The following is a 23,293-nucleotide window of genomic DNA, read 5'->3' as shown; positions in this document are numbered from 1 at the left end:
CCCATTTACCAGCCGGCTGTTGCTGCTATATCACCCTGGGACCTGCAGAAGGTTAAACAGAAAGGACACTTGGGACTTGCACCTATGAGCACACGAAAAGCTCTGCCACATCCTGTCCCCACAGAAGCAGGAAGTCTCTATCAGAGGGTCAGAATTTGGTGGAGCTATTAAGATATACATGTGTATAAGTCCCCAGGCTTAATTTCTGTTTTGTTTAGAGGGTGAACAAAACAGGGGAGGGGGTTCAGTTTCAGCTGAAACCGAATCTGCAGCTGAAATTTGCTGAATCGTCACCCTAGTCACAGCATTAATAAGAAGTGTCAGTGCCGAGTGATTATTTTGCACATTAAGCAGAGAAAATGAAGGTCTTCCATTACTAAGAATTGCAGTTAGATCCCGTGACAATGTGGCAAAAAGATATAGAAATATTCACCAGTGTTTGGAGAGGCATCGGCTTCATTAAAAAGAATGTTCAAGCACACCTGGACAGGTTGCCTAATCATGTTATGAAATCCAGAAGGAAACCCTTTGGCATCATGCAGGTACTATAGTAAGCAATGAAAGTAAAACCCGGATGTCTCAATCCGTCCATCTTTTTCTGGAGCCATATGGTAATCATAATCATACATCAATATAAATCTAGGAGTATATAATCAAAAATATCCCAAAGGTGAAGACAGATATTTCGCTAATCATCCAAATCACCAGGTTTCTTATATAGGTTCCATAAAATATTAATTTAAATTGTAGCCGCATGAAGATCATTAGGGACCTTTTGAGTCCCTCAGTGTCCACCAACCATGTTCTATTAATTATATCACTAATCCGTTTTAATTTATAACAATTTTTATTGAAAGAATCCAGTAAGAAATACAATGAATGCAATACAATACAATAGAATGCAAAGATACATTCACTACAATAAGAATCATAATAATAATATTTTATACATATTTATATCATTCCTCCAAATTAAATACTAATCCGTTTTAAACAATAACACTTCTTTAACAAGCTGATTTTTAATAGATTGGAAAGACACTTATCTCATAAATGATGTTGTCCTAATTCAGGGGTAGGCAATTCCGGTCCTCGAGAGCCACAGGCAGGTCAAGTTTTCAGGATATCCACAATGAATATATTTGGGATGGTTTTTGCATCTGAAGGAGGCAGTGCATGCAAATCCATCTCATACATATTCATTGTGAATATCCTGAAAACCTGACCTGCCTGTGGCTCTTGAGGACCGGAATTGCCTATCCCTGTCCTAATCATACACCACGTACCCTAGCTTAAGAGTGGGATTCATTGCTGTCCTGGTATGCACAATACTATCCCATTTGAGAGACTGTGATGTCATAATAGACTAGCGTGTCATACATAAGATTACCATATGGCTCCAGAAAAAGGAGGACAGATTGAGACATCCGGGTTTTACTTTCATTGCTTTCAGTGGAAGTAAAACTCAGATGTCTCAATCCATCCTTTTTTTTTTCTGGGTAACCCTAATCATACACCACGTACCCTGGCTTAGGAGTGGGATTCTTTACTGTTCTAGTATGCATAATACTATCACATTTGGTGACACTGTCTGAAATAAATGTTTAAAAATACAAACGTTTTTGCACTTGACAGCATGTTGGTTTTCAGGTCAGCTGCTGCTCTGGTCACTCGGGTTTTAACACCACCCTTTTCTGTTCTCGTCATAGGGATCCTGGCCCAGAGGATGTTTGTGATGCTTCCCTGTGGAGGGGTTGGAGTAAGTACTCTTAAATTTTGCATTTTCCCATTTTCTTCTCTAGGAACTGAACTGAAGCACAGCTATCGTGTCCATTGCAAATAAAATCCATTTAATCTTTTGAGACTGCTGCTGCAATGACTTCCCTCAAACCCTTGTTACAGTTAGTTATTTTATTTGATATACCACAATTTTTAACCAAAAAAAGTTGTCAAAGCGGTTTACAAAAATAAAAATAATGGGCAATGGTTAAAAATCAATAAAAGCTCCTATCAAAAAACTACAGGTTACTAATTAATGTATAATTGGCATTCAAACTGAAACTCAATAAACTTACAATGCCTTTGTTTTAATCTCAATTACTTTAATCTTAATTACTTTAAATTAAGCTCCTCTTAATGTAAGTGTAATGTGCTCAGTTACCTCCACCAGCTCATTTCTAAAACAGATTAAGACCATGAGAGTTTAGGGAACTATCATCGCACAATACAGTTCCTCTTCATGCCCTTCTCTGCCTAAATCGGCAAATGTTAATTACCTTAACTACCTCAATTTGATCTCTTCACCAGATCCCAGACTAATGGGTCTTAAGTCCTGCTCTGAATTCTCTTAATGTGCAAGTATTGTAACCAGTGTCCAAATTAATCCTGTTGGAGGACAGTGAAATGGATTATAAAAAGGATAGAATTAGAATATTTATAGACTTGTGATATATTTTACATGGAACACGTGGATTAATTTGGACACTGGTTACAACACTTGCACATTAAGAGAATTCAGAGCAGGACTTAAGACCCATTAGTCTGGGATCTGGTGAAAAGATCAAATTGAGGTAGTTAAGATAATTAACATTTGCTGATTTAGGCAGAGAAGGGCAGGAAGAGGAACTGTATTGTGCGATGATAGTTCCCTAAACTCTTGAGATCTTAATCTGTTTTAGAAATGACCTGGTGGGGGTAACTGAGCACGTTACACTTATATTAAGAGGAGCTTAATTTAAAGTAATTGAGATTAAAACAAAGACATTGTAAGTTTATTGAGTAAAAATCAATAAAGACAGCCAGGGGAAATATACATAGATAAATTAACAAAACTGGACACAAGTAGGCAGACAAGGGCAGGAAGGGTTTACAAGATCATAGGGAAAAAGCAAACAGGAAAAAAACAAATGGAAAGTGGAATGAAAGAAAGGAAGAGTGAAGAAAAAGAAAAGTAGACTATCAGAAACTAGGTTCAAACGCCATTTTAAAATAATAAGTTTTCAGTTGAGACTTAAATGGCTTAAGAGATTTTTCGGATCGCAAATATAACCCTTCCTGCCCTTGTCTGCCTACTTGTGTCCAGTTTTGTTAATTTAAAACCCGAGAGGTCCAAAGTGTCAGGGCCATAACAGAGAAACTACTAGAGTCTCTGTTGATATCCAAAAACATCTGCCTGAAGGATGGAATGGACAGTTGATTTCTGACAATTGTTAAAAGAGCCTTAGAAGTCATCCTGTGCTCCCTCCTTCCCATTTGCTTCAGTGATGTCATAATCCAACCTTGCTTTAGTGATGTCACAACATAGCCTCTGTGATATCTCTGTTCCTTACCGCCTTTCACTGGCGCTTGCTCCTCCTCATGAGGACGCTGTAATGCAGCCAACTCTAGGATGCTGGCAAAGTAGATTTTGGGAACCCATCCACTGTGCTACATGAGTAGCACATGCTGTGTGAGTTTCAAGCGTGAGCAGCTGGAAATCATTTTCAGAATATAACATGATCTATAAAACTGAAAATCTCTCTCTTCCCATTATTCTTTGCTGACCATATATCCTCACTAAATGTCAAGTTTCATCTTTATTTGATGTATCACTTGGTGAGAAAGATCTAAGCAGTTTACATTAAAATGTTTAGGATTAAGGTTTCCTAGTTCTTAAATTTACCCAATGGTGCTTATACTTATCAGCCATTCTGTGGATTTTCATTCCTATACTGAACTATTTAAGAGTTAAGTCTACTCAGTTAATGCTATCACCAACAAGTGCCATGAGAATATTTTAGGAGGGAGAAAAAAGTATAAAAATATATTTTACCTTATTGTTGTTGAATAAAGAGTTAAGCATAAAATGATAAGGATTAATAGGGAGAGAGAGCAAAGGGGCACTTTAGACGCGGCCGCTATACTTAATCGCGGCAAGGGATCTCCTTGCCGCGATTAGTATAGCGGCCACAGCTACGGCCGCCATTCTCCCCTCTTCCCCCAACGATCACGGCAGGAGGGTGCCCAACCCCTCCTGCTGACAGAACCCCACGATTGCTGGCAGGAAGGTGCTCAACCCTTCCTGCCGGTAGGCTCCCCGCCCCCAAGATCGCCGGCAGGAGGGAACCTGACACCCCCCAACAACCCACCCAATAAAATGCCCCACTCCTATGGCGGGAGGGGCCTTAAGCGCCTGGACAATCAGGCCCTAGGATCCTGTGGGTTGGGCAGGGCAGGGCAGGGGAGGGGTGGGACTGCTGGCCAGACGCTGCGAGGACCCGTCCGGCCAACTTGCGGGTAAGCCCGAGGGGGTCCGGGGAGGGAGAGTTGGGGTGTTTTGTTGGGGGGGTCGTTGAGGGGGTCTGGCAGGAGGGGTTGGTTACCCTCCTGCTGGCGATCTTCAGGGGGGGGGGCCTACCGGCAGGAAGGATTCATCACCTTCCTGCCAGCAATTGTGGGGTTCTGTCGGCAGGAGGGGTTGGGCACCCTCCTGCCGTGATCGTTGGGGGAGGAGGGGAGAATGGCGGCCGTAGCTGTGGCCGCAATACTAATCGCGGCAAGGAGATCCCTTGCCGCGATTAAGTATAGCGGCCGCGTCTAAAGTAACCCGGTTCTGTAACCGGCGTTTGCAACATGGACGTCGGTTATAGAATCGGATTTAGTTTGGGCGGGTGTAGGTCCAGTTCTATATAGGATGCCCAGGACGGGCGTCCTTTACAAAATCTGGGCCAAAATGACCAGAAAGAAATCTAAAAAGTCAGTTTTGAAAATGTTCACTTGGATGTTGACCAGTAAGACATCCAAGTGCCGGCTTATGTCGTCTTTTTAACGTCTACCTTTTTTGAAAATGTGCCCCAGTCGTCGGGGGTGGAGTGGGGTCTACCGGCAGGAGGGGTTGGGCACCCTCCTGCCATGATAGTTGGGGAGGGGGGTCTACTGGCAAGAAGGATTGAGCACCTTCCTGCCGGCGATTGTGGAGTTCTGTTGGCAAGAGAGGTTGGCACCCTCCTGCAGCAATCGTAGGGGGGGAGGGGAAGCGGCCGCTATACTAATCGCAGCAGGGAGATCATTTGCCTTGATTAAGTATAGCGGCCGCATCTACTTACCATGTAGGCCAGCATTTTGCTGGCCTACATAGTAAGTGTCTCCCGCTCTACTAGGGAGATGCGTAGGGCCGCCTAGGTTTGCCTAAGGCTACTGCCTAGCCTTAGGCAGGCTTGCAGGCCTCCCTAAGCTCCCGGAGGTGCCTTCAATAAGGCGGCCTGCCTGGGGAGCATTTTTTTAGAAAACGTGCCTCCCAATTGGCTGATTAGACAGCTGTAGGACACCTACAGCTGCCTGTCTACAATCGGGATGCACTTTGCAGAATCCAAGCTTTTCTCTAAATCTTAAGGTGGCACGTTTAGAGGTATGTTTTGGGAGGGATTAGGGCGAGCTTAGCACTTGGATGTTTTACAGCGATAATCAAACATTTTACAAAACGTCCAGGGCACAATTTGGATGTATTGGAATAGACCTGTTTTTAAAATGAATACAGTGCCATAAAGGTACCCAAACTGACTCGATGACCACTGGAAGTTGAAAATATGGCCCCACACATTCCTCCAGTGATTACTGACCTCCTCCTGCTTCCCAAATATCTGCATGAAACAGTACATATCTGTCTCTATAACAGCAGCAGATACTATGGCCAATCCTAAGAGCAGCAAACAGGTCTCTGGAATAGCCTGGTGGGCAATGCAGTGGTCTGCAGAGAAGGGGACCTAGGCCCATATGCCACCCTTACTAGTACCCTTCTGGTGGACTGTGTGAGCCCACCAAAACCCACTGTACTGCCATATAGGTGACACCTGCAGGCATTAGGGCTATTGAGGTGGTATACAGGGGAGTATAGTAGGTTTGGGGGGACTTTTAAAGAGCTCACCATATAATGCTCAGGGGTTATGGTGAGGTGTATACCTGGCACCCTTAATGTGAAGTTCACAGCAGTGCCCCCTAGGATGCCTCTTTTTCTCTGCTGGCATGTCCATTAAAAATGCTGGCCCTTCCTATATGCAAATAGCTTGTTTGAGGTATTTTTAATTTGGACATTTTTTTTTATAATGGCAAAAAAAAATTAGACATCTAGTTGGCCATTTTTGTAAAAAAAATGGACTTTTCTCCACCTGATTTTTGGACGTTTTAATCAAAATGTCACAAGACATCACAAGACATACACAAAATGTAAATCAATATCAAGAAGTATGCCAATATACAACTATTGATAATTCTTACCAAGACACAATAGGAACAATCAAGGTTCATTGATAAAACACTCGCTGTCACCACAATCATGCTACGACTAACTCAGCACTTACAAGAGATACTGTAAACAAGCCAGGATAGACCTGCTAGTTAGTAAAGTTAGTATAGAAAACACAAATAAATAAATAGGAAGAAATTTTTTATTATTCAAAGAATAGTTAAACTCTGGAACTTGTTGCCAGAGGATGTGGTAAGAGTGGTTAACGTAGCTGGTTTTAATAAAGCTTTGGACATGTTCCTGGAGGAAAATTCCATAGTCTGCTTTTGAGACAGACAATGGGGGAAGTCACTGCTTGACCTGGAATCGGTAGCATAGAATATTGCTACTATCTGGGTTTTTTCCAGGTACTTGTGACCTAGATTGGCCACTGTTGGAAACAAGAAACTGGGATAGATGGACCATAGGCCTGACCCAGTATAGCTATTCTTATGTTCAAATAATAAATATCTATGAGAGAAGTCTGCATCACTGCTATCCACATCCCCTTGTCCATCTCCAGCATCTGATGAAAAGAGGTAAGAGGGAAAAAGCTTGGCACTTCTGCACAATTATGTGGCCAGCAGCAGAGCTGAGATTGGAACTCGCACTCTAGTCTTCTTGACTACTTACTGCCTGCTTGCTGTGATGGGAAGAACTCTTATATTTTGTCTCTGAATAAACCCCTTCCCTGCAGTAGTTCTAGCCTATACTCTGTGCTTGCCGTCTGAGGTGAGGCCTGGCTTTCTCTACGCACTCGTGTTCTCTGCAGTTCCAGCATAGGGCAGAACTCTTAGCAGCTGTGGCAGCTGACAACATTTCTGCTTCATATATGTGTGTGGGGCGGGGGGGGGGGGAGAAGGTTAGTGGTTTTGCACAGCAGCATATGTGGCACAGAAACTCCTAAACATCAGATTAAAGCCACATGATCTGAGATGCATAGAAGGGAAACCCCTATATCATTCAGAGGTGGGTAGGGGGTTTGAAGGAGGGAACAGGGGTTAAGCCAGGAGGAGCAGAGATCAGAGCCAAGAGTTTAGTTGGAAACTTGTTTGTGTGTGTGTGTGTATTCATGGGTGAGGACTGGGGGAGAGGTCTGGTTAGATGGACTGCGTTTCTGTAGAGGAGAGCGTGCAGTCGCTGCAGCTCCACATATGGGTTTCATCAGGTACAGATTTTGAGGTTTTCCGGCTCTTCCTTTGAGGATGACGTGATACTGATCAAACCAAGATGTTTTTCTTTATTAAAAAAAAAAAGGAAAGATGATAAATATGAATTTTTAGGGCTTGAGTATATGAAAAACAAGCGACCAGTTTATTGATGTAGGAAGCCTGGCCATGAAAGAGGATTTTGCTGTCGCTGTGTAGCATGTACTGCAGAGCCCTTCTGCTGCTCTGTTCCTTGCCACTCAAAATCCAAACATGCTTGATTGGAACTTATTTAACAATGAGCGGACTGTTATATAGAGGGAAATGGATAGATGTAATTTATTTATTTATTTATTTTGTACCTTCTATACTGCTTTTAACTATTATTTGACCTTTGTAAGTCTGTTGACCAGGTGTTATGGATGGGATGCTGATCAGAGTTTATAGTTTATTAACCTCACCCCCTTTTAAAGCCATAGTAGGGATTTCTGCCCTGGCCCAGAGCACTAAATGTTCTGACGCTGCTCTGATGTGCACAGAATTCCTATTAGCAATGGAGCATTTACTGCTCCGGGCCATGGTAGAAACCATGGCTTAGTGAAAGGGGGGGGAGGATAAATTTGATATATTACTTACCTTTATATAAAATCATGTCTACAAAACAAAGGTTAAAAAAAAAAGGAACACCAATTGATGATAGGAAAGTAATAATAACAATTTATTTATATACCACAAAGCCGTGAAGTTCTATGCAGTTTACATTGTTTAAAATACATCATTTAAAATACAATAAAAGTTAAAGAAAACTAGAAAATTGAAACCAATGGCTAAAAACCCTAAAAGATTTGATTATTGCATAATAGAAAACATTTTACAAATTAACTGCCTAAATACTTCAGAAACAGATGTGTTTTTAGGTGTTTTTAAATTCCCCATAAAGATAGTAATGTACAGAACAATATTAGCAATACTAGTGTTTTAGCCCGTTACATGTGTTACAGTAACGGGTGCAGACCCCACCCATACTCTGCTTCTTCCATGCCTGGACCCTGCCTCCCACTAATCCCAGTCGCACCACCTCACCTTTCACCATTTCCGTAGTCCTCTGTACCCTTTTAGCCCTCATAGATCCTCCACTGTATTTATCACCCTTTTAGTCCCAGCTCCATTCCTATCTGTCCTTCCTTCCCTTGCCTCTAAGACCATTCTTCCTTTCCCTATATTCCACCCCAACCAGCTTCTCTTCCTTTTTTACCCTTTCTCTTGTACCCCACACCAAAGCAGTACCCCTTCCTTCTTCCTGGGAATCCCCCCTCCGCTCAGCTTCTGTCATTCTCCGTGGAGTCCTGCTGACCTGCTCATTCCTGCTCATGATTTTATTTCCAGCTTCTCTTTCCTAGGAATGTCCAGCATTCATTCATTCATTCATCATTTGTTTATTCCTTCCTTCCCCCTACCCCAGATTATCTCCAGCATATCTGTCCTTCATTCAGCACATATGTAATTTACAGCATGTCACTCCTTCTCCTGCTCCCTTGATCTTCAGAATGTTCAGAAGGCCCCGGAAACAGGATGTTCCGCTGTAGGTGGCGTCCGACTCGCCACCAAAGCACCCCCAGAGCCTTTCCTCACAACAACGGCACAATACCCGCATGGATCCCTCGCCCTGCTGCTCCCATAGCAATGGCAACCCCGACACAGCTCTCTCCAAGCAGCAAGCGCACCCTTCCTCCCAAATCAAAGTAAGATCGCATCACCGCTTCTCCTTCCAGACGGTAACGCCCACCTTCCGACCACGGCTGTGTCTTGGCAGTGGCGGCGATCAAAACAGGCTGCCGGCGTCAGCACTTTCCCTCTGCGAGTCCCGCCTCTTTTTTCAACTTCCTGTTTTGGCATAGGTGGGTCTTGCAGAGGGAAGACCCTGACGCTGGCAGCTTATCTTGATCGCCTCCATTGCGAAGTCGCCAAAGAGGGCCATAGGGAAGCACCCCTTACCTCCTTTAGCGTCGGCACTCCACCGACAGCCGCCGCGTCCTGCAGGCGCCTCAAGCCGCTGCGTCCTGCAGTCGCCTCAAACCGCCACAGCCTGCAGGCGCCGACAGCCGCCTCACCTCAAAGCCCTCCTCCTGCCTTAGCGTGCATGCGCACTCTGCCGGCTACATCCTGACAGATCAGGGCTCAGGGAACACGGGTTAAGAGTGCGCATGCGCGCTTAGCATTTTATTATTATAGATACTTCTTAGCAAAGCAACAGGACTAAATAAAATACGAGTCAAGAAATGCAACTGTCGCAGAAAAGTAGCTGGAAAGCAGTGACCACAAATGCTCAGTCTAGGCAACAGGATGCTAGGAATTATTAGAAAAGGAATAATAAATACGACCAAGAATATTATAATGTCTCTGTATCACTCCATGGTGTGACCTCACCTTGAGTATTGCATTGAGTTCTGGTTGACGTATCTCAAAAAAGATATAGCGGAATTAGAAAGGGTTCCAAGAAGAGCAACCAAAATGATAAAGGGGCTGGAACTCGTAAGGAAAGGCTACAAAGGATAGGACTCTTCAGCTTGGAAAAGAAACGACTGAAGGCAGGATATGAGAGGTACATCCTGTAGGCAGGCAGCTGGCGTGAATGACTCTCCTCCTCACCAGTGTGTTGCGGCACACCAGAAATCTCAGGAGGCACACTGGTGTGCCGTGGCACACAGTTGACGATACACTGCTCAAAACGCAATGCATTTTTAGAAGAACTCCCTTTAAAAATTCACTTTTTTTGATGATTATCCCCAAAAATTCTTATGCCAAAAATTATTTTTATGGACTCAAAAATATTTTGACTCATACATCTTGCAACTAATTAATGTTATGTTGATGCATTCAATTTTAGCAATGACATATCTGTTGTCTATATTGAATGTCACATTGAACCAATTCTTTACAATTTCATGAAATATCTGATTTAATGCATGCATATGAGGTTTTGTCTCAAAACTGGCGGACATCATTTAAATAGTGCTACTGATGTGGTTGATTTTCAAAATTGATCATTAACAAATCCAGATCAAAGGATCACTCGGGTACAGATAAGAGGGACTTACCCGATGAATGGAGCTCATAGTGGAGTTGGGGGGGGGAGCATAGAGGGAGAGAAGAGATATTGAGGAGCTACAGAGGAGTGAATGCACTTTGTCAGTAAGAGGAGTTTGAACTGTGTTCGGAAATGGATGGGGAGCCAATGAAGTGACTTGAGGAGATGGGTGATGCGAGTGTGGCAGCTCTTGTGGAATATTGGTCATGCAGCAGCATTTTGAAAGGATTGAAGGGGAGAGAGGTGTTTGAGTGGAAGACCTGAGATTATTACTGCAATGAATACACATGAATTATATTTGCACAAACTGAAGATTGCACAAACTGGCAAAGTTCAGTTGTGGATTAGGAATTGGTTATCGTTTAGAAAACAGAGGGTAGGGTTAAATGGTCATTTTTCACAGTGGAGGAGGGTAAATAGTGGTGTGCCACAGGAATCTGTGCTGGGACCGGTGCTATTTAACTTATTTATAAATGATCTTGAAATTGGAATGATGAGCGAAGTGATTAAATTTGCAGATGACACTAAACTGTTCAAAGTTGTTAAAATGCATTCAGACTGAAAAATTGCAGGCAGACCTTAGGACATTGGCAGACTGGGCATCCAAATGGCAGATGAAATTTAATATTGACAGATACAAAGTGATGCACATTGGGATGAATAACCCAAATCATGGTTACGAGATGCTAGGGTCCACCTTGGGGGTTAGCGCCCAAGAAAAAGATCTGGATGTCGTTGTAGACAATACGATGAAACCTTCCGTCCAATGTGCGGCGGCAGCCAAAAAAGCAAACAAGATGCTAGGAATTATTTAAAAAGGGATGGTTAAACAAGACTAAGAATGTTTATAATGCCTCTGTATTGCTCCATGGTACAGCCTCACCTGGAGAATTGCGTTCAGTTCTTGTCACTTTATCTCAAGAAAGATATAGCAGAAATAAAAAAGGTTCAAAGAACGACCAAGATGGTATGAGGAAAGATTGTAAAGGTTAGGGCTCTTCAGCTTGGAAAAGAGAAGGCTGAGGGGAAGATATGATTGAAGTCTACAAAATCCTGAGTGGTGTAGAATGGGTCCAAGTGGATAGTGTGGGTTAAATATTTTTTAAATAAATAAAAATAAAATATGAGAGGAGTTCCATATGTGCACTAAGTAATAATCTATAAGGTAGCACCTAACTGCAAGGTGTGGACCATGAATGGACTATTGTTATGTTTCCCAATAGGGGCATAGTTTATAAAATACTATATACTCCACACATCACTTGATTCATATAAGGGTGCCGACGCCTGCCATTAACATGGGGTAAGAGGAAATGCCTACACATGGGCATTCCTTTGCTGACCTTTCTGATCAATTTCTTTGACTGGGTGACCAGAGAATTGGATAGAGGGAGTGCGCTAGATGTGGTGTATATAGATTTTAGCAAAGCCTTTGATAGTGTACCACACAGACGGCTAATAAATAAACTCTTGGGATGGGCCCCAAATTGACAGGCCGGGTCAGGAACTGGTTAAGTGGAAGAAGACAGAGGGTAGGGGGTCAATGGAGATCCAGTAAACAAACCCTTTAAAAAGAGTGTTGCAGTAATAGAAATAGAAATTGCAATGCAAGATAACATAAGAACTGCTATCTCCGGATCAGACCTTCGGTCTATCAAGTCCGGCGATCCGCACACGTGGAGGCCCAGCCAGGTGTACACCTGGCGTAATTTTAGTCACCCATATCCCTCTATGCCTCTCGTAAGGAAATGTGCATCTAGTTTGCTTTTAAATCCTAGAACGGTAGATTCTGCAATAACCTCCTCTGGGAGAGCATTCCAGGTGTCCACCACTCGTTACGTGAAGCAGAACTTCCTGATATTTGTCCTGGACTTGTCCCCCATTAGCTTCAGTCCATGTCCTCTTGTCCATGTCACATTGGACATTGTAAATAATTTTTTTTCCTGCTCTATTTTGTCGATTCCTTTCAGTATTTTGAAAGTCTCGATCATATCCCCTCGCAGTCTCCTTTTCTCAAGGGAGAACAATCCCAGTCTCTTAAGTCGTTCCTCGTATTCCAAGTTCTCCATACCTTTTATTAGCTTCGTTGTTCGTCTCTGCACCCTCTCCAGCAGTTTTATATCCTTCTTTAGGTTGGGAGACCAGTGTTGGACACAGTATTCCAAGTGTGGTCTGACCATTACCTTATAAAGCGGCATTATAACTTTCTCCGATCTACTCGTGATTCCTTTCTTTATCATGCCTAACATTCTATTTGCTTTCTTTGCCACTGTCGCGCATTGTGCCAACGGTTTCAGGGTTCTATCTATCAGTACACCAGGTCATTTTCTTGTTTGCTCTTACCCAGAGTTGCACCTGACATTCTATACTCGTGTTCCTTGTTCTTTCTGCCTAAATGCATTACTTTGCACTTTTCCACATTAAACTTCATCTGCCATTTCTTCATCTGCCATTTAACTGACACAAGTCACTCTGGAGTTCCTCGCTATCCTTCTGCGATCTGATTGCCCGGCATAGCTTTGTGTCGTCTGCAAACTTGATGATCTCACTGGATGTTCCTTCTTCTAGGTCATTGATGAAAATATTAAATAAGATGGACCCAAGTACTGAGCCCTGGGGCATACCGCTAGTCACTTTCTCCCAGTCTGAGAACTTCCCATTTATGCCCACTCTCTACTTTCTGTTCTCCAGCCATTTGCCTATCCATCTTAGTATATCTCCCTCTATTCCATGGCTTTGTAGTTTCCTGATAAGTCTTTCATGTGGAACCTTGTCGAACGCTTTCTGGAAGTCCAAGTATATTATGTCCACCGGTTCTCCACTATCAATTTGTTTGTTCACGGTCTCAAAAAATTGAAGTAAATTCGTCAAACATGATTTCCCTTTCCTGAAGCCATGTTGACTGGCTCTCATCAGGTCGTGTGTATCCAAGTGCCGGACTATGCTATCTTTAATCAGTGCTTCAACCATCTTTCCAGGGACTCACAGGTCTGTAGTTGCCTGGTTATCTTCTTGATCCTTTTTTGAAAATTGGCGTGACGTTCGCTATCTTCCAATCGTCCGGTATCTGTCCAGTTCTAATTGATAGATTGGCACACAATTCCCAAAGCTGACATAGCACAATTAATAAATAAAGAAACAATTACTTTTTTCTACCTTTGTTGTCTGACCATTGCTTTGGTTCCAGTGTCTCTTCTGCTTTGTTTTATTTTATGTTTTTCCAGGATCTCTTGTCCTTTTCTCTCCCTCTACCATCCATTTCTGTCTGCATTCCTTAACTGTCCTGTTCAGCATCTGCCTCTGTGCCCCTCTGTTGTCCCACCCCCATCATATTCTGGATCGTCTTTCTGTGTCTTTTCTTCTCCCTATATCCAACTTCTTTTCTTTCTCCTTCATCTACCTCCCTTTCCCCTCTGTGCCCTCCCTCTGTCTCACCACCCATGGAGAGCCAGCATATTGTTATTTCTTCATCTGCCCCCTCCCCATGCTGGGTCAAACCATTGTTCCATCTAGCCCAGAATCCTGTTTCCAACAGTGGCCAATCCCAGGTCATTAGTACCTGGCAGAAATCCAAATAGTAGCAACATTCCATACTACCGATCCCAGGATGAGCAGTGGCTTCACCCATGTCTATCTTAATAGTAGACTAAAAGTTTCAGTGACTCAGCATCCTGAGAGATGATGTGATTCAGCGTGTATTTAATTGTGTAAGACAGAACTGCAGTACCCAGAATGCTCTGTTGTGTGTCTAATCGCTACTTCTCTTGTCTGTGCTTAGGTGGACAATGACACAATCTGGAATGAGATGCACTCTTCTAATGCAGCCCGCTGGGCAGCAGGCAGTGTGATTGATCTGGCAGTTAAAGTAGCAACCAGAGAGCTCAAGGTAAGTAAAACAGGATTATTGGCACACTGAGGCCCCTGTGTGCAAGCTAGGGAATGCTGTTCCTGATACTTTTTTTTACTGATTTATTCCAGGCACCACAAATAGCAATTTAAGAGCAAGTGCTGGTAACTCATTGCACACATTTCACCAAGCTTCCTTCCCAGCACACCACCCTGTTTATAATACTAGCACTGTACTCCTTTTCAAAAGTTATGGACCAGTTCTGCTATTCTTTTGAGGCATGAAATCAACAGAGCCAGCCCTCGGGTTTTGAAAATGCCCTATCAATATAACGGGAAGGTGCAGGATTTCACTACTGCGTCCCTTCTCCCACCAATCCTGCAGCATTTTGGGAAGAGATCTTCTCTCCCCCCTCCCCAAAACACACACTCATATCTGGAAAGAGGTTGCAATACCAGCCTCTGTGAACTTATCGCTGTGAACTGGTTCCATATTCATAACTAGATTGTCCTAAAAAAACTTTGCTTTTGGTGAAGTAGAACGAGGGAGGGTGAATGTCTCTTAAATCTTTGCTCATTTCTGGGGGGGGTTGGGGTTTTATTTAGCATGCTTAGGAACACAATCTGTATAGAACCTGATTAGGGAGATGGAGGTTAAGTGTAAATCTGATATTGCACTCATGGGAGTGAGAGGCACATAGTGAGAAGGAAGTACATTTTACTGTCATGAACTGAAATGCTGAGGCACAGAGGTGTGACGGTGCATGATCCTGCACGGTACACTGACGAAAGCGCGCAAGACATTGGCGTGGGGACACCTGCATGCAGGACAAAAGCGTGCCGCTGGTTCTGCTGCTTTTATGCCTTACCTTTAGCGTTCTGAGGGGAGGTTGGGGGGGGGGGGGGAAACACCTCCAGTACACCGAAAACTTCCGTTCTCTTGCTGTTCGGGAGCATTTGGGAGTTTTAAGTGTAGTGGGGGGTTGCCCCCCCCACCCTCAGAACGCTAAAGGTAAGGCGTAAAAGCAGCGGAACTGGCGATGCGCAAATGACCAACACTCTTATGACGTGCCACCCCCTGCACAAGAGTGCATTTGGCTGACCATGTAGCTAGCTGCCTTTATTTATTTATTTAATTCATTCATTTTCTTTCCCATTATCCCTCCCCAATGAGCTCAGAACGGGTTACAGGTTAAACATACATAATATAGTTAGGTTATGATTTTCCATAATTTCAGTACAACTTTACATTACAAGTTATTATCCTAACTTCACTCATACTAGGGGTCTAATACTAATATGCATAATATATAGTTTACCGATTCCAATTTACCATAGTTATCCTTACAGTGCAAGATTTTACAATACAATTTTTCCTTACTGGGTACTGGTATCAATATACATTTCTTTGTGATCCATTGGTCAAGGGCAGGGGGGTTAGGTGAAGAGGTATGTTTTTATTGCTTTCCTAAGGTTCCTAAGATCTTCAAGGGATCTGATCTGCAGGAATAGTCGCTCCCAGTGGCTTGGTATAGCTCTGCTTTTGGCTGGTGATAGAAGCCAAAATGGTGATGGAATTCTACCATGCAGACAGAGGGCATTAGTAAAAGCAGGGGGAGAAATAAAGTGGGGTCTCCAGTGAAACAAGGGGGGCAGCTGAGTATTGACTGGGCCCTAGAGGTCCTTAAGTATTCTAACAGCTACTGTGTTTTTATGTTCTAACTCTAACTAAAGCTGTGGTCTTCCCTCTGCATTTAGAATGGCTTTGCGGTAGTGAGACCCCCAGGACATCATGCAGACCATACAACAGCCATGTAAGGAGACTCGCTGTGTCTATCCATCTGTGCTATTGTATTTTACCTGTTGCTTCTGCTTCAGCAGAGTATTATGCATTCAGAAAAAGTTTATGGACTTTTCCTAAGTTCCTGGAGGAAAGGTCCATAAAAGATTATTATCCAGGAAGACTTGGGAAAGCCTTTGCTCATTCTTGGAAATGTGCTATGACACACAGATCTACATTTTAGAACATGCCAGCTACTTGTGACCCACAGTGACCAATATTGGAGAAAGGCTTCTGGGCTCAGTTGATCTTGCTATGACTCAGCATGGCTTTTCATATGATTTTTATGAAATTTGTCAGCAAATCCAGCAGAGGAAGAGTGTATGTCTGAAGCAGTCAGCATATAAGGTCATGTGGCATGCTTAGCTCTGAGATTGTAACCTACTTAGATTTTTAGATAAAGCGGACTAGAAATTTGTGACCATTTCTTGGAAAAGATGACTAAAATAGCAGATCCAAAATGTGGCCGATTTTCATGTCATGGATCCATAAGCAGTCTAAAAAAGTTAAATGCTTCAATTGCTGGAGCTTTCTAAAAAAATTTCACATAAAAGGATGGGATTTGGACTGTTGTATTACAAATTGTTTTCTCTACCAGAATTTATTAAAGCCTTATTGTTTTATTTCTGTTGATTTTAGTTATCTTTTCCCAGAGATGATCACGTTTATTAAATGAATAGGAGCAGAATTCCTTCTTTAGCAGCACACAGTTTAAATGTAGTAGAAATTACAAGTACAAGTATTTGAAAATCTCAGGTGAGAGAAAAGGACAAATGGTGTAGAAAAATGTATGTAAGGTGAAAAAATGTAAAATTTAGTAATAGCCATGAGAGTATGTCTGTTGTGAGCTGAGGCGAGGAATAGTGAGTTAGACTAGAGAATGACACGGTGGCGGTTTACCCGCGGCCACCGCATTTTAGCCGCGGGTCACCCGCCGAAAACGGGGAAGAAAACTAGCAGTCGCTGCGGCGACGGGGACAAGGCCATTCACCGCCCGCGGGGCGTGAATGGTCTTGTCTCCGCAGTGAGGTATCAAGGATCGCGCGGTCCCCGCAGCCACCACCCGCCCGCCCGTAGCATTTAGCCAGCTCCCTCCCTCCACCTCACCTTAAATTTCGAGTTTTCCGGCTTCCTTTTTTCCGAGCCGCACGTGTTCAAAAATCCGTGCACACGCGGCTGCGCGAGTCAATCAATCTTCTCCTCTGACGCAACCGGAAACAGGAAGTTGCAGGAGAGGAGAAGTTTGATTGACTCGCGCAGCCGCGCGTGCACGGATTTTTGAACACGTGCGGCTCGGAAAAAAGGAAGCCGGAAAACTCGAAATTTAAGGTGAGGTGGAGGGAGGGAGCTGGCTAAATGCACGGCTTTTTGAACGCGTATGGCTAGGGAAAAAGGAAGCCGGCAAACTCGGAACGAATATAAGGTGAGGTGGAGGGAGGGTGGGGGCTGCTGGACCATTCTTCATTACTTTGCCATACTAATTCCATTCTATGTTAGGTGCCACGGACTCAGATTCGAGTCCTAGCGATGATGAGTTAAAGATCCCAAAAGAAGCCAACTTCTAAATCCAGTGGTTAGAGCTACACTACACTCCTTGTGACCCTGGGCAAGTCACTTAATCCCTATTGCTTCTGACACAATGGGCAGTTCCAAAGACCAAGACTGGTCAGTGTCAAAGACAGGATGCTGAGCTTGATAGACCCTTAGTCTCCACTGTTTTTAGTGATCAACAAAGTTCTATGTTTCTATAATCACCCTAATTCTGTTATCATTGGACTAGATATTCAAAATGATTTAAATGGCCAGGACAGGCTCCTGGCTGTTCAAATCATCTGTCCAGGGCTAACCAGGCATTTTCAATCTTCATGTTCAGCCCAAATGGTGTCACACAATTCAGCAAAAATACCCAATGTTGTTCCTCATAATTTAAATATTGCTCATAGAAGGAACAACATTGGGTATTTTTGCAAATGGAAGTTGGAGGGCTAATTCCCTTGAAACAGCCAATTGAGTGAAACATGAATTCATGCTGGGACACAAGATAGGTTAAATTTGTTTTGAATTTAAAAAGAAAAATGATCAATGAAGAATACTATAATGGCAAGAAAATATAATGATAAAACAGCAACTAATTTTGCCTATTTTTATATATTAAAAAAGTACTACATAAGGTGAATGTCCATATTGCTGTCTGTTGTTCTGCTAAGCACTGGCATTGAAACAGCAAAATGCATTTATTGCATACTTGTCCTCTGTCGGAAACATTATGGTGGTATATTAGTTGTGTTAATAAAAATTTATAAACAAAGCCCTGCCAGCTGAACATCTCTTTCTCTAGTTCAGCAGCAGGAACTTTGATTTATAAGAATGGAATACGCTAAATATTAGAGTACTAAGGCTTATATGGATGCTGCGGGGACGGTGACGGGGCGGTGAATGGGATGGCAGTGGCGGTGACGGGGCGGTGAAAGGGATGGCAGTGACGGTGACGGGGCGATGAATGGAATGGCGGTGACGGGGCGGTGCAGAGGATGGTGGGCCGGGGACGGGGCGGTGACGGGGACAGATTTTTTCCCCGTGTCATTCTCTAAGTTAGACCCAACTAAACTAAACTAAAACTTGAATTTGTAGACCAGGTCATCACCAATAGGAGCTCGACTTGGTTAACAATAAGTGTAGTACATAGATAGAAGAAAGGGAAGGAAAAAAAAGGGAACAAAATTTGAGGAAAAAATTAATATGAGTAGTTTCCAAAATAATTAGCAAACAGAATTGTCTTTAAAGTTTTTTGAAATGATTGAAAGCCTGCTCAATCTACCTGTCTTTCCATCTGTTCATGATAGTGCTTTGATGCTTTTTTCCTGTCTCCCCAGGGGGTTCTGCTTCTTTAACTCTGTGGCAATTGCTGCCCGGCAGTTGCAACAGAAACAGTGCGTCGGCAAGATCCTGATTGTTGACTGGGTGAGTCCCTGACAAGCCAAACTCTGGTCATCTCTTCTGAAGACTCTTTAATATACAGCCTCTTGGCTTTTTCCGATCCTTTCAGTAAGTAACAGAGCAGGACATGGTTGGAGAGACTCTCGTATTCTTTGAGAACAGTCAGGATATTCAGTCCTCACACATGGGCAACGTTATTTAATGGAATGTGGGTCAAAGAAATAAAAAATAACACAATGCTTTTTCTTGCATTGGCTTCATCATATGGGACCATTTTTCACCACCTGAAGGCTAAGTGAATAAATAATTTGCATTTTAGTGTGCTCTTCTTTTATGTTTTCCTTCATGGTGCAGACTGTGGCCACACCAGTAGTTTCTGGTGCATTGAATAGTACCAGTCAAAATTTTTATTGCTGGTTGACTTTCATCGGCTATTTATTTACCAGAATCCCAGAAATGGAATACTTCCAGTAGCTTCAAGAAGTGCTGGTGGTAGGACAATGTCTGGCTCCTATGTATCAGCATTGAGGGTATTTAAATAAGGATTTTTTGCAGGTATGAAATGACCATACGTGGAAAAGCATGTGCAGTACAATTAGGCGTGTTCTGGGGAGGAGTTTGGTTGGGGCCTGGATAGCATTGCAATTTACACACATTATCCCCCAGATTCTATATATCAAAGGTTCTCAACACATGGGTATGCGAACCGCTGAGGGGGGGGTATGTGGTACTTTGGTTGGGGGTACTCAGTTGATATTTGTTGGACTTAGGGGGTACTTGGTTTGAAGAAGTTGAGAAACACTGCTATATATGTAGCCAAAAATTGGGCACTGATCCAAAATGTGCACCCAACTAAATTGGCCAACAATCACTTTGTGCCAGTAATTAATCAGCCCCAATGCTTCCTCTACGTTATTCTTTAAATATGTGCACCCAAATCTCATAATGCACAACTTAAAAGGGGGGGGGGTGCGTGGTAATGGGAAATGCATGGGCGGGTCAGGGCATTCCTAAAATTTGTGCAAAATCAAGTTTCTTTCTTTATTTTTGATATACCGTCTATCAAAACAAGTGTCTAAACGGTGTACAATAAAAAGATTGTAGAAAACAATTAAAATAGGTAAATAAAAGCAATATTTTATCAAATATTAAAAATACTAGACAAATTCACATTAACGTACATGGAACAAAAGGGAACTTGGGGAGGGAAAGATTGTTTAAAATACATCGAAGTAAAATTAATAAAAAAAAAAGGAAGGTAAATGGGGAGTGGCAAAACATTAGGCTGGGGATCGCTTCAGAAGAAGCGTTTGATAGAATACCAGGAATATATGCCCAAATTGGGCACCAGGAATTACACCTAGTTTCAACCAGCGTAAGTCCTGGTGCCCAAATACATATGCTGAAATTGACACTCAATTCTGTTCTAATAATGCTTGCTGGTCTTTGAGTGCCAATTATAGAATAGCATTGAGGGTCAATTTTTGAACACCTTTTATTGAATTTAACCTTATATGCACCAGCGTATGTCTGCTCTTGAATCATCTCGCTCTATATGTCTTTATAAAATAGGCTACAGAAAGGAACATTTTGCTTTTTGCATATAAGCAACTTTTTTTTTAAATTACCCACCGAACGCAGGAAGAGCTTTGCAGCTGCACCAGATGCTGGCCATGCATCAACAAGAAAGATAAATTGGTCACCCTTGATGTTAAATATAAGTAGAGACTATAGAATGACACTGAATTCCTGCGGCAATCTGTGGTTAGCCCGCAAAAACGGGAAGCGATGTAGCCAATTTACAGCAGGAATTGGAACAAGGTCTTCCCCCACTAGAGCAGTAGACAACCTTGTTCCTGCAGCAAAAATTGCACCAGGATCAGCTCAGTATCTACTCCTCAGTTCCCCTTGCACCTACTTTACCCGATCAAGTCAGCCACGCCATGCCACGCTGAAAAGTCTTATGAAGCCTGCTCCAAGGCCTTCCTTTAGCTGATGAGCCCCTCTTTGATGTAACTTCTGGTTTCGTAAAACCAGAAGTTACATCGAGGAGGAACTCGTCAGCTGAAGGAAAGCCTGGAGTAGGCCTATGAAGATTTTTCAGCATGATAGTGGTTTTACCTGAAGGAGCCAGCCGCACTGATGATGAAAAATCTTCAGAGGCCTGTTTCAAGGCCTTCCTTCTGCCGACAAGTCCCTCCTTAATGTATCTTCCAATCTCCCGGTTTCACAAAACTGGAAGTTATATCAAGGAGTGGCTCTTCGGATAAAGGAACGTCTCGGAGCAGGCTTCTCAAGATTATTCGTTGTGGCTTGGCTGGCGTGAGGGGAGCTGGGAAGGAGTTGCTGAACTGTGGTGGGGGATGTCACCTGCGCTATCGATGAGGGAGAGGGTGCTGGCTGTCTTCAGAGCTGTAGCTGAAGGACGGTGCTGGATTTGGGCTGGAGGGAAGAGAGGTGTTGGACAAATGGGGGGGGGGGGTGCTGGAGGGAAGAGAGAAAGATACTGATGTTGAGGGGGGACTGGAGCTGAAGGGAAAAGAGAGGTGCTAGACCTAAAGCTGGGAGTTGGATGGAAGAGAGAGGAACTGGATTCATGGCTCAGAGCTGGACTGGAGCTAGAGCAGTGGTCTCAAACTCAAACTCTTTGCAGGGCCACATTTTGGATTTGTAGGTACTTGGAGGGCCTCAGAAAAAATAGTTAATGTTTTATTAATGACAATTTTGCATGAGGTAAAACTCTTTATAGTTTATAAATCTTTCCTTTTGGCTAAGTCTTAGTAATTTTATTGTAATTTATAGCTAAAGAGACATGTGATCAAGAAACTGTTTTATTTTACTTTTGTGATTATGATAAACATACCGAGGGCCTCAAAATAGTACCTGGCGGGCTGCATGTGGCCCCCAAGCCATGAGTTTGAGACCACTGAGCTAGAGGGAAGGGAGAGATTTTGGACCCATGGGAGGACTGGCTAGAAGGATCCTTGGGGAGTGTTGAGAGAAGGGAGAGAGGTACTGGACCTGCAAGGAGGAGGAGAGGGAAGGGAAAGAAATGCTGAACCAAGGGGATGAAGGGAGTGAAATATTTAGCACAGTGGAGGGAGGAAAGAGGATGAGAGACACTTTGGTGTAAAGGAGTAAGAGGGGAGAAGCTGGACACAGGGAGATATCCAAAAAGAGGGGAGATGTGGGCATGGATGGGAGCATAGGAACAGGGACACAAAGGGCAACGCTTTATGGGGGTGGTATATGGATACAGTCAGTGGGGCAATGCCAGACACAGGAGGGTATATGGACACAGAAGATGGCTAGACCTGAGGAAGAAGAGGAACATAAAAGAGAGACTTGGGAGAGGGGCATAGGGACACAGAGGATTTTACACTGGGCACGGAAGGGATAGGGACACAGAATATATAGGAATATAAAGGGAAGTATATGAGACAGAAAAGGGAGATACTGAACATGGGAAAAAACATACACAGATATGGAAAATGAATGGTGAGCATGGAGAAAGAAGACATGTCAAATGGTCAGGAGACCCTGGCAAGTGAGTTAAGAATAGACAGATGGAAACAGAAACCAGAGCCTGAGACCAATGTGATGTGAAGAATAAAATGACCAGACAACAAAAGGTAGAAAAAAAACATTTTCTATTTTGTGATTAGAATATATTGGATTTGAAATATGTATCCTGCTAGAGCTGGTGTTAGACATAACTGGGGATTGCAAAGCCCAGGCTGTGCTTCTATAGCTTCCAACTGGCTTAGGGCTCTCTTTGAGCAGGGGGTAATTGCACTCCTAGTTGCACTACCCTAACACTATTCCTGTCATGTGTGACTGAAGTATTCGGTTAGCTTGATTTTTCTATATAGCATTCTGTAGTACCAATTTGACTTCAGTTTTCTTAATAGTGGAAGGGAGATTTGTGAGGGAGAGGAGAGGGGAGATGGGGGTTTTATTGATCCTTGCTCTGCATTTGTGATTTATTAGATGACAATTGTACAGAATATTGTTTCTTTTTATACTTTAATAAAATAAGTTTAGTATAAAATCATAACTATTTGAGGCTTGTGCAGATGGGATCAGATTGTTTGTGAGGATGGGACGGGGACCGAGCTCGTGGGGACAGAGCGAGGATGGAGACTGAGCTTGTGGGGAGGAGCCGAGCTTGCGGG

General features: G+C 43.1%; 1 protein-coding gene across 8 annotated transcripts in view; it reads left to right on the top strand.

Annotated features, from left to right (window-relative positions):
• HDAC7 (histone deacetylase 7) overlaps window positions 1-23,293 on the top strand; it is a 543,111-nt gene that overhangs the window by 487,249 nt on the left and 32,569 nt on the right. For all 8 annotated transcript variants that reach the window (XM_033936587.1, XM_033936586.1, XM_033936589.1 and 5 more), the window contains 4 exons: window positions 1,710-1,759; window positions 14,274-14,381; window positions 16,100-16,155; window positions 19,055-19,142. In XM_033936587.1, coding sequence (XP_033792478.1) covers window positions 1,710-1,759; window positions 14,274-14,381; window positions 16,100-16,155; window positions 19,055-19,142 — 302 coding nt within the window. The remainder of the gene's footprint in view (window positions 1-1,709; window positions 1,760-14,273; window positions 14,382-16,099; window positions 16,156-19,054; window positions 19,143-23,293) is intronic.

The sequence above is a fragment of the Geotrypetes seraphini genome, chromosome 3 (assembly GCF_902459505.1).
Source record: "Geotrypetes seraphini chromosome 3, aGeoSer1.1, whole genome shotgun sequence".
Taxonomy (NCBI): Eukaryota; Metazoa; Chordata; class Amphibia; order Gymnophiona; family Dermophiidae; genus Geotrypetes; species Geotrypetes seraphini.
Note: the sequence above shows the minus strand (reverse complement) of the source record. Positions and strands in the feature narration are given on the sequence as shown.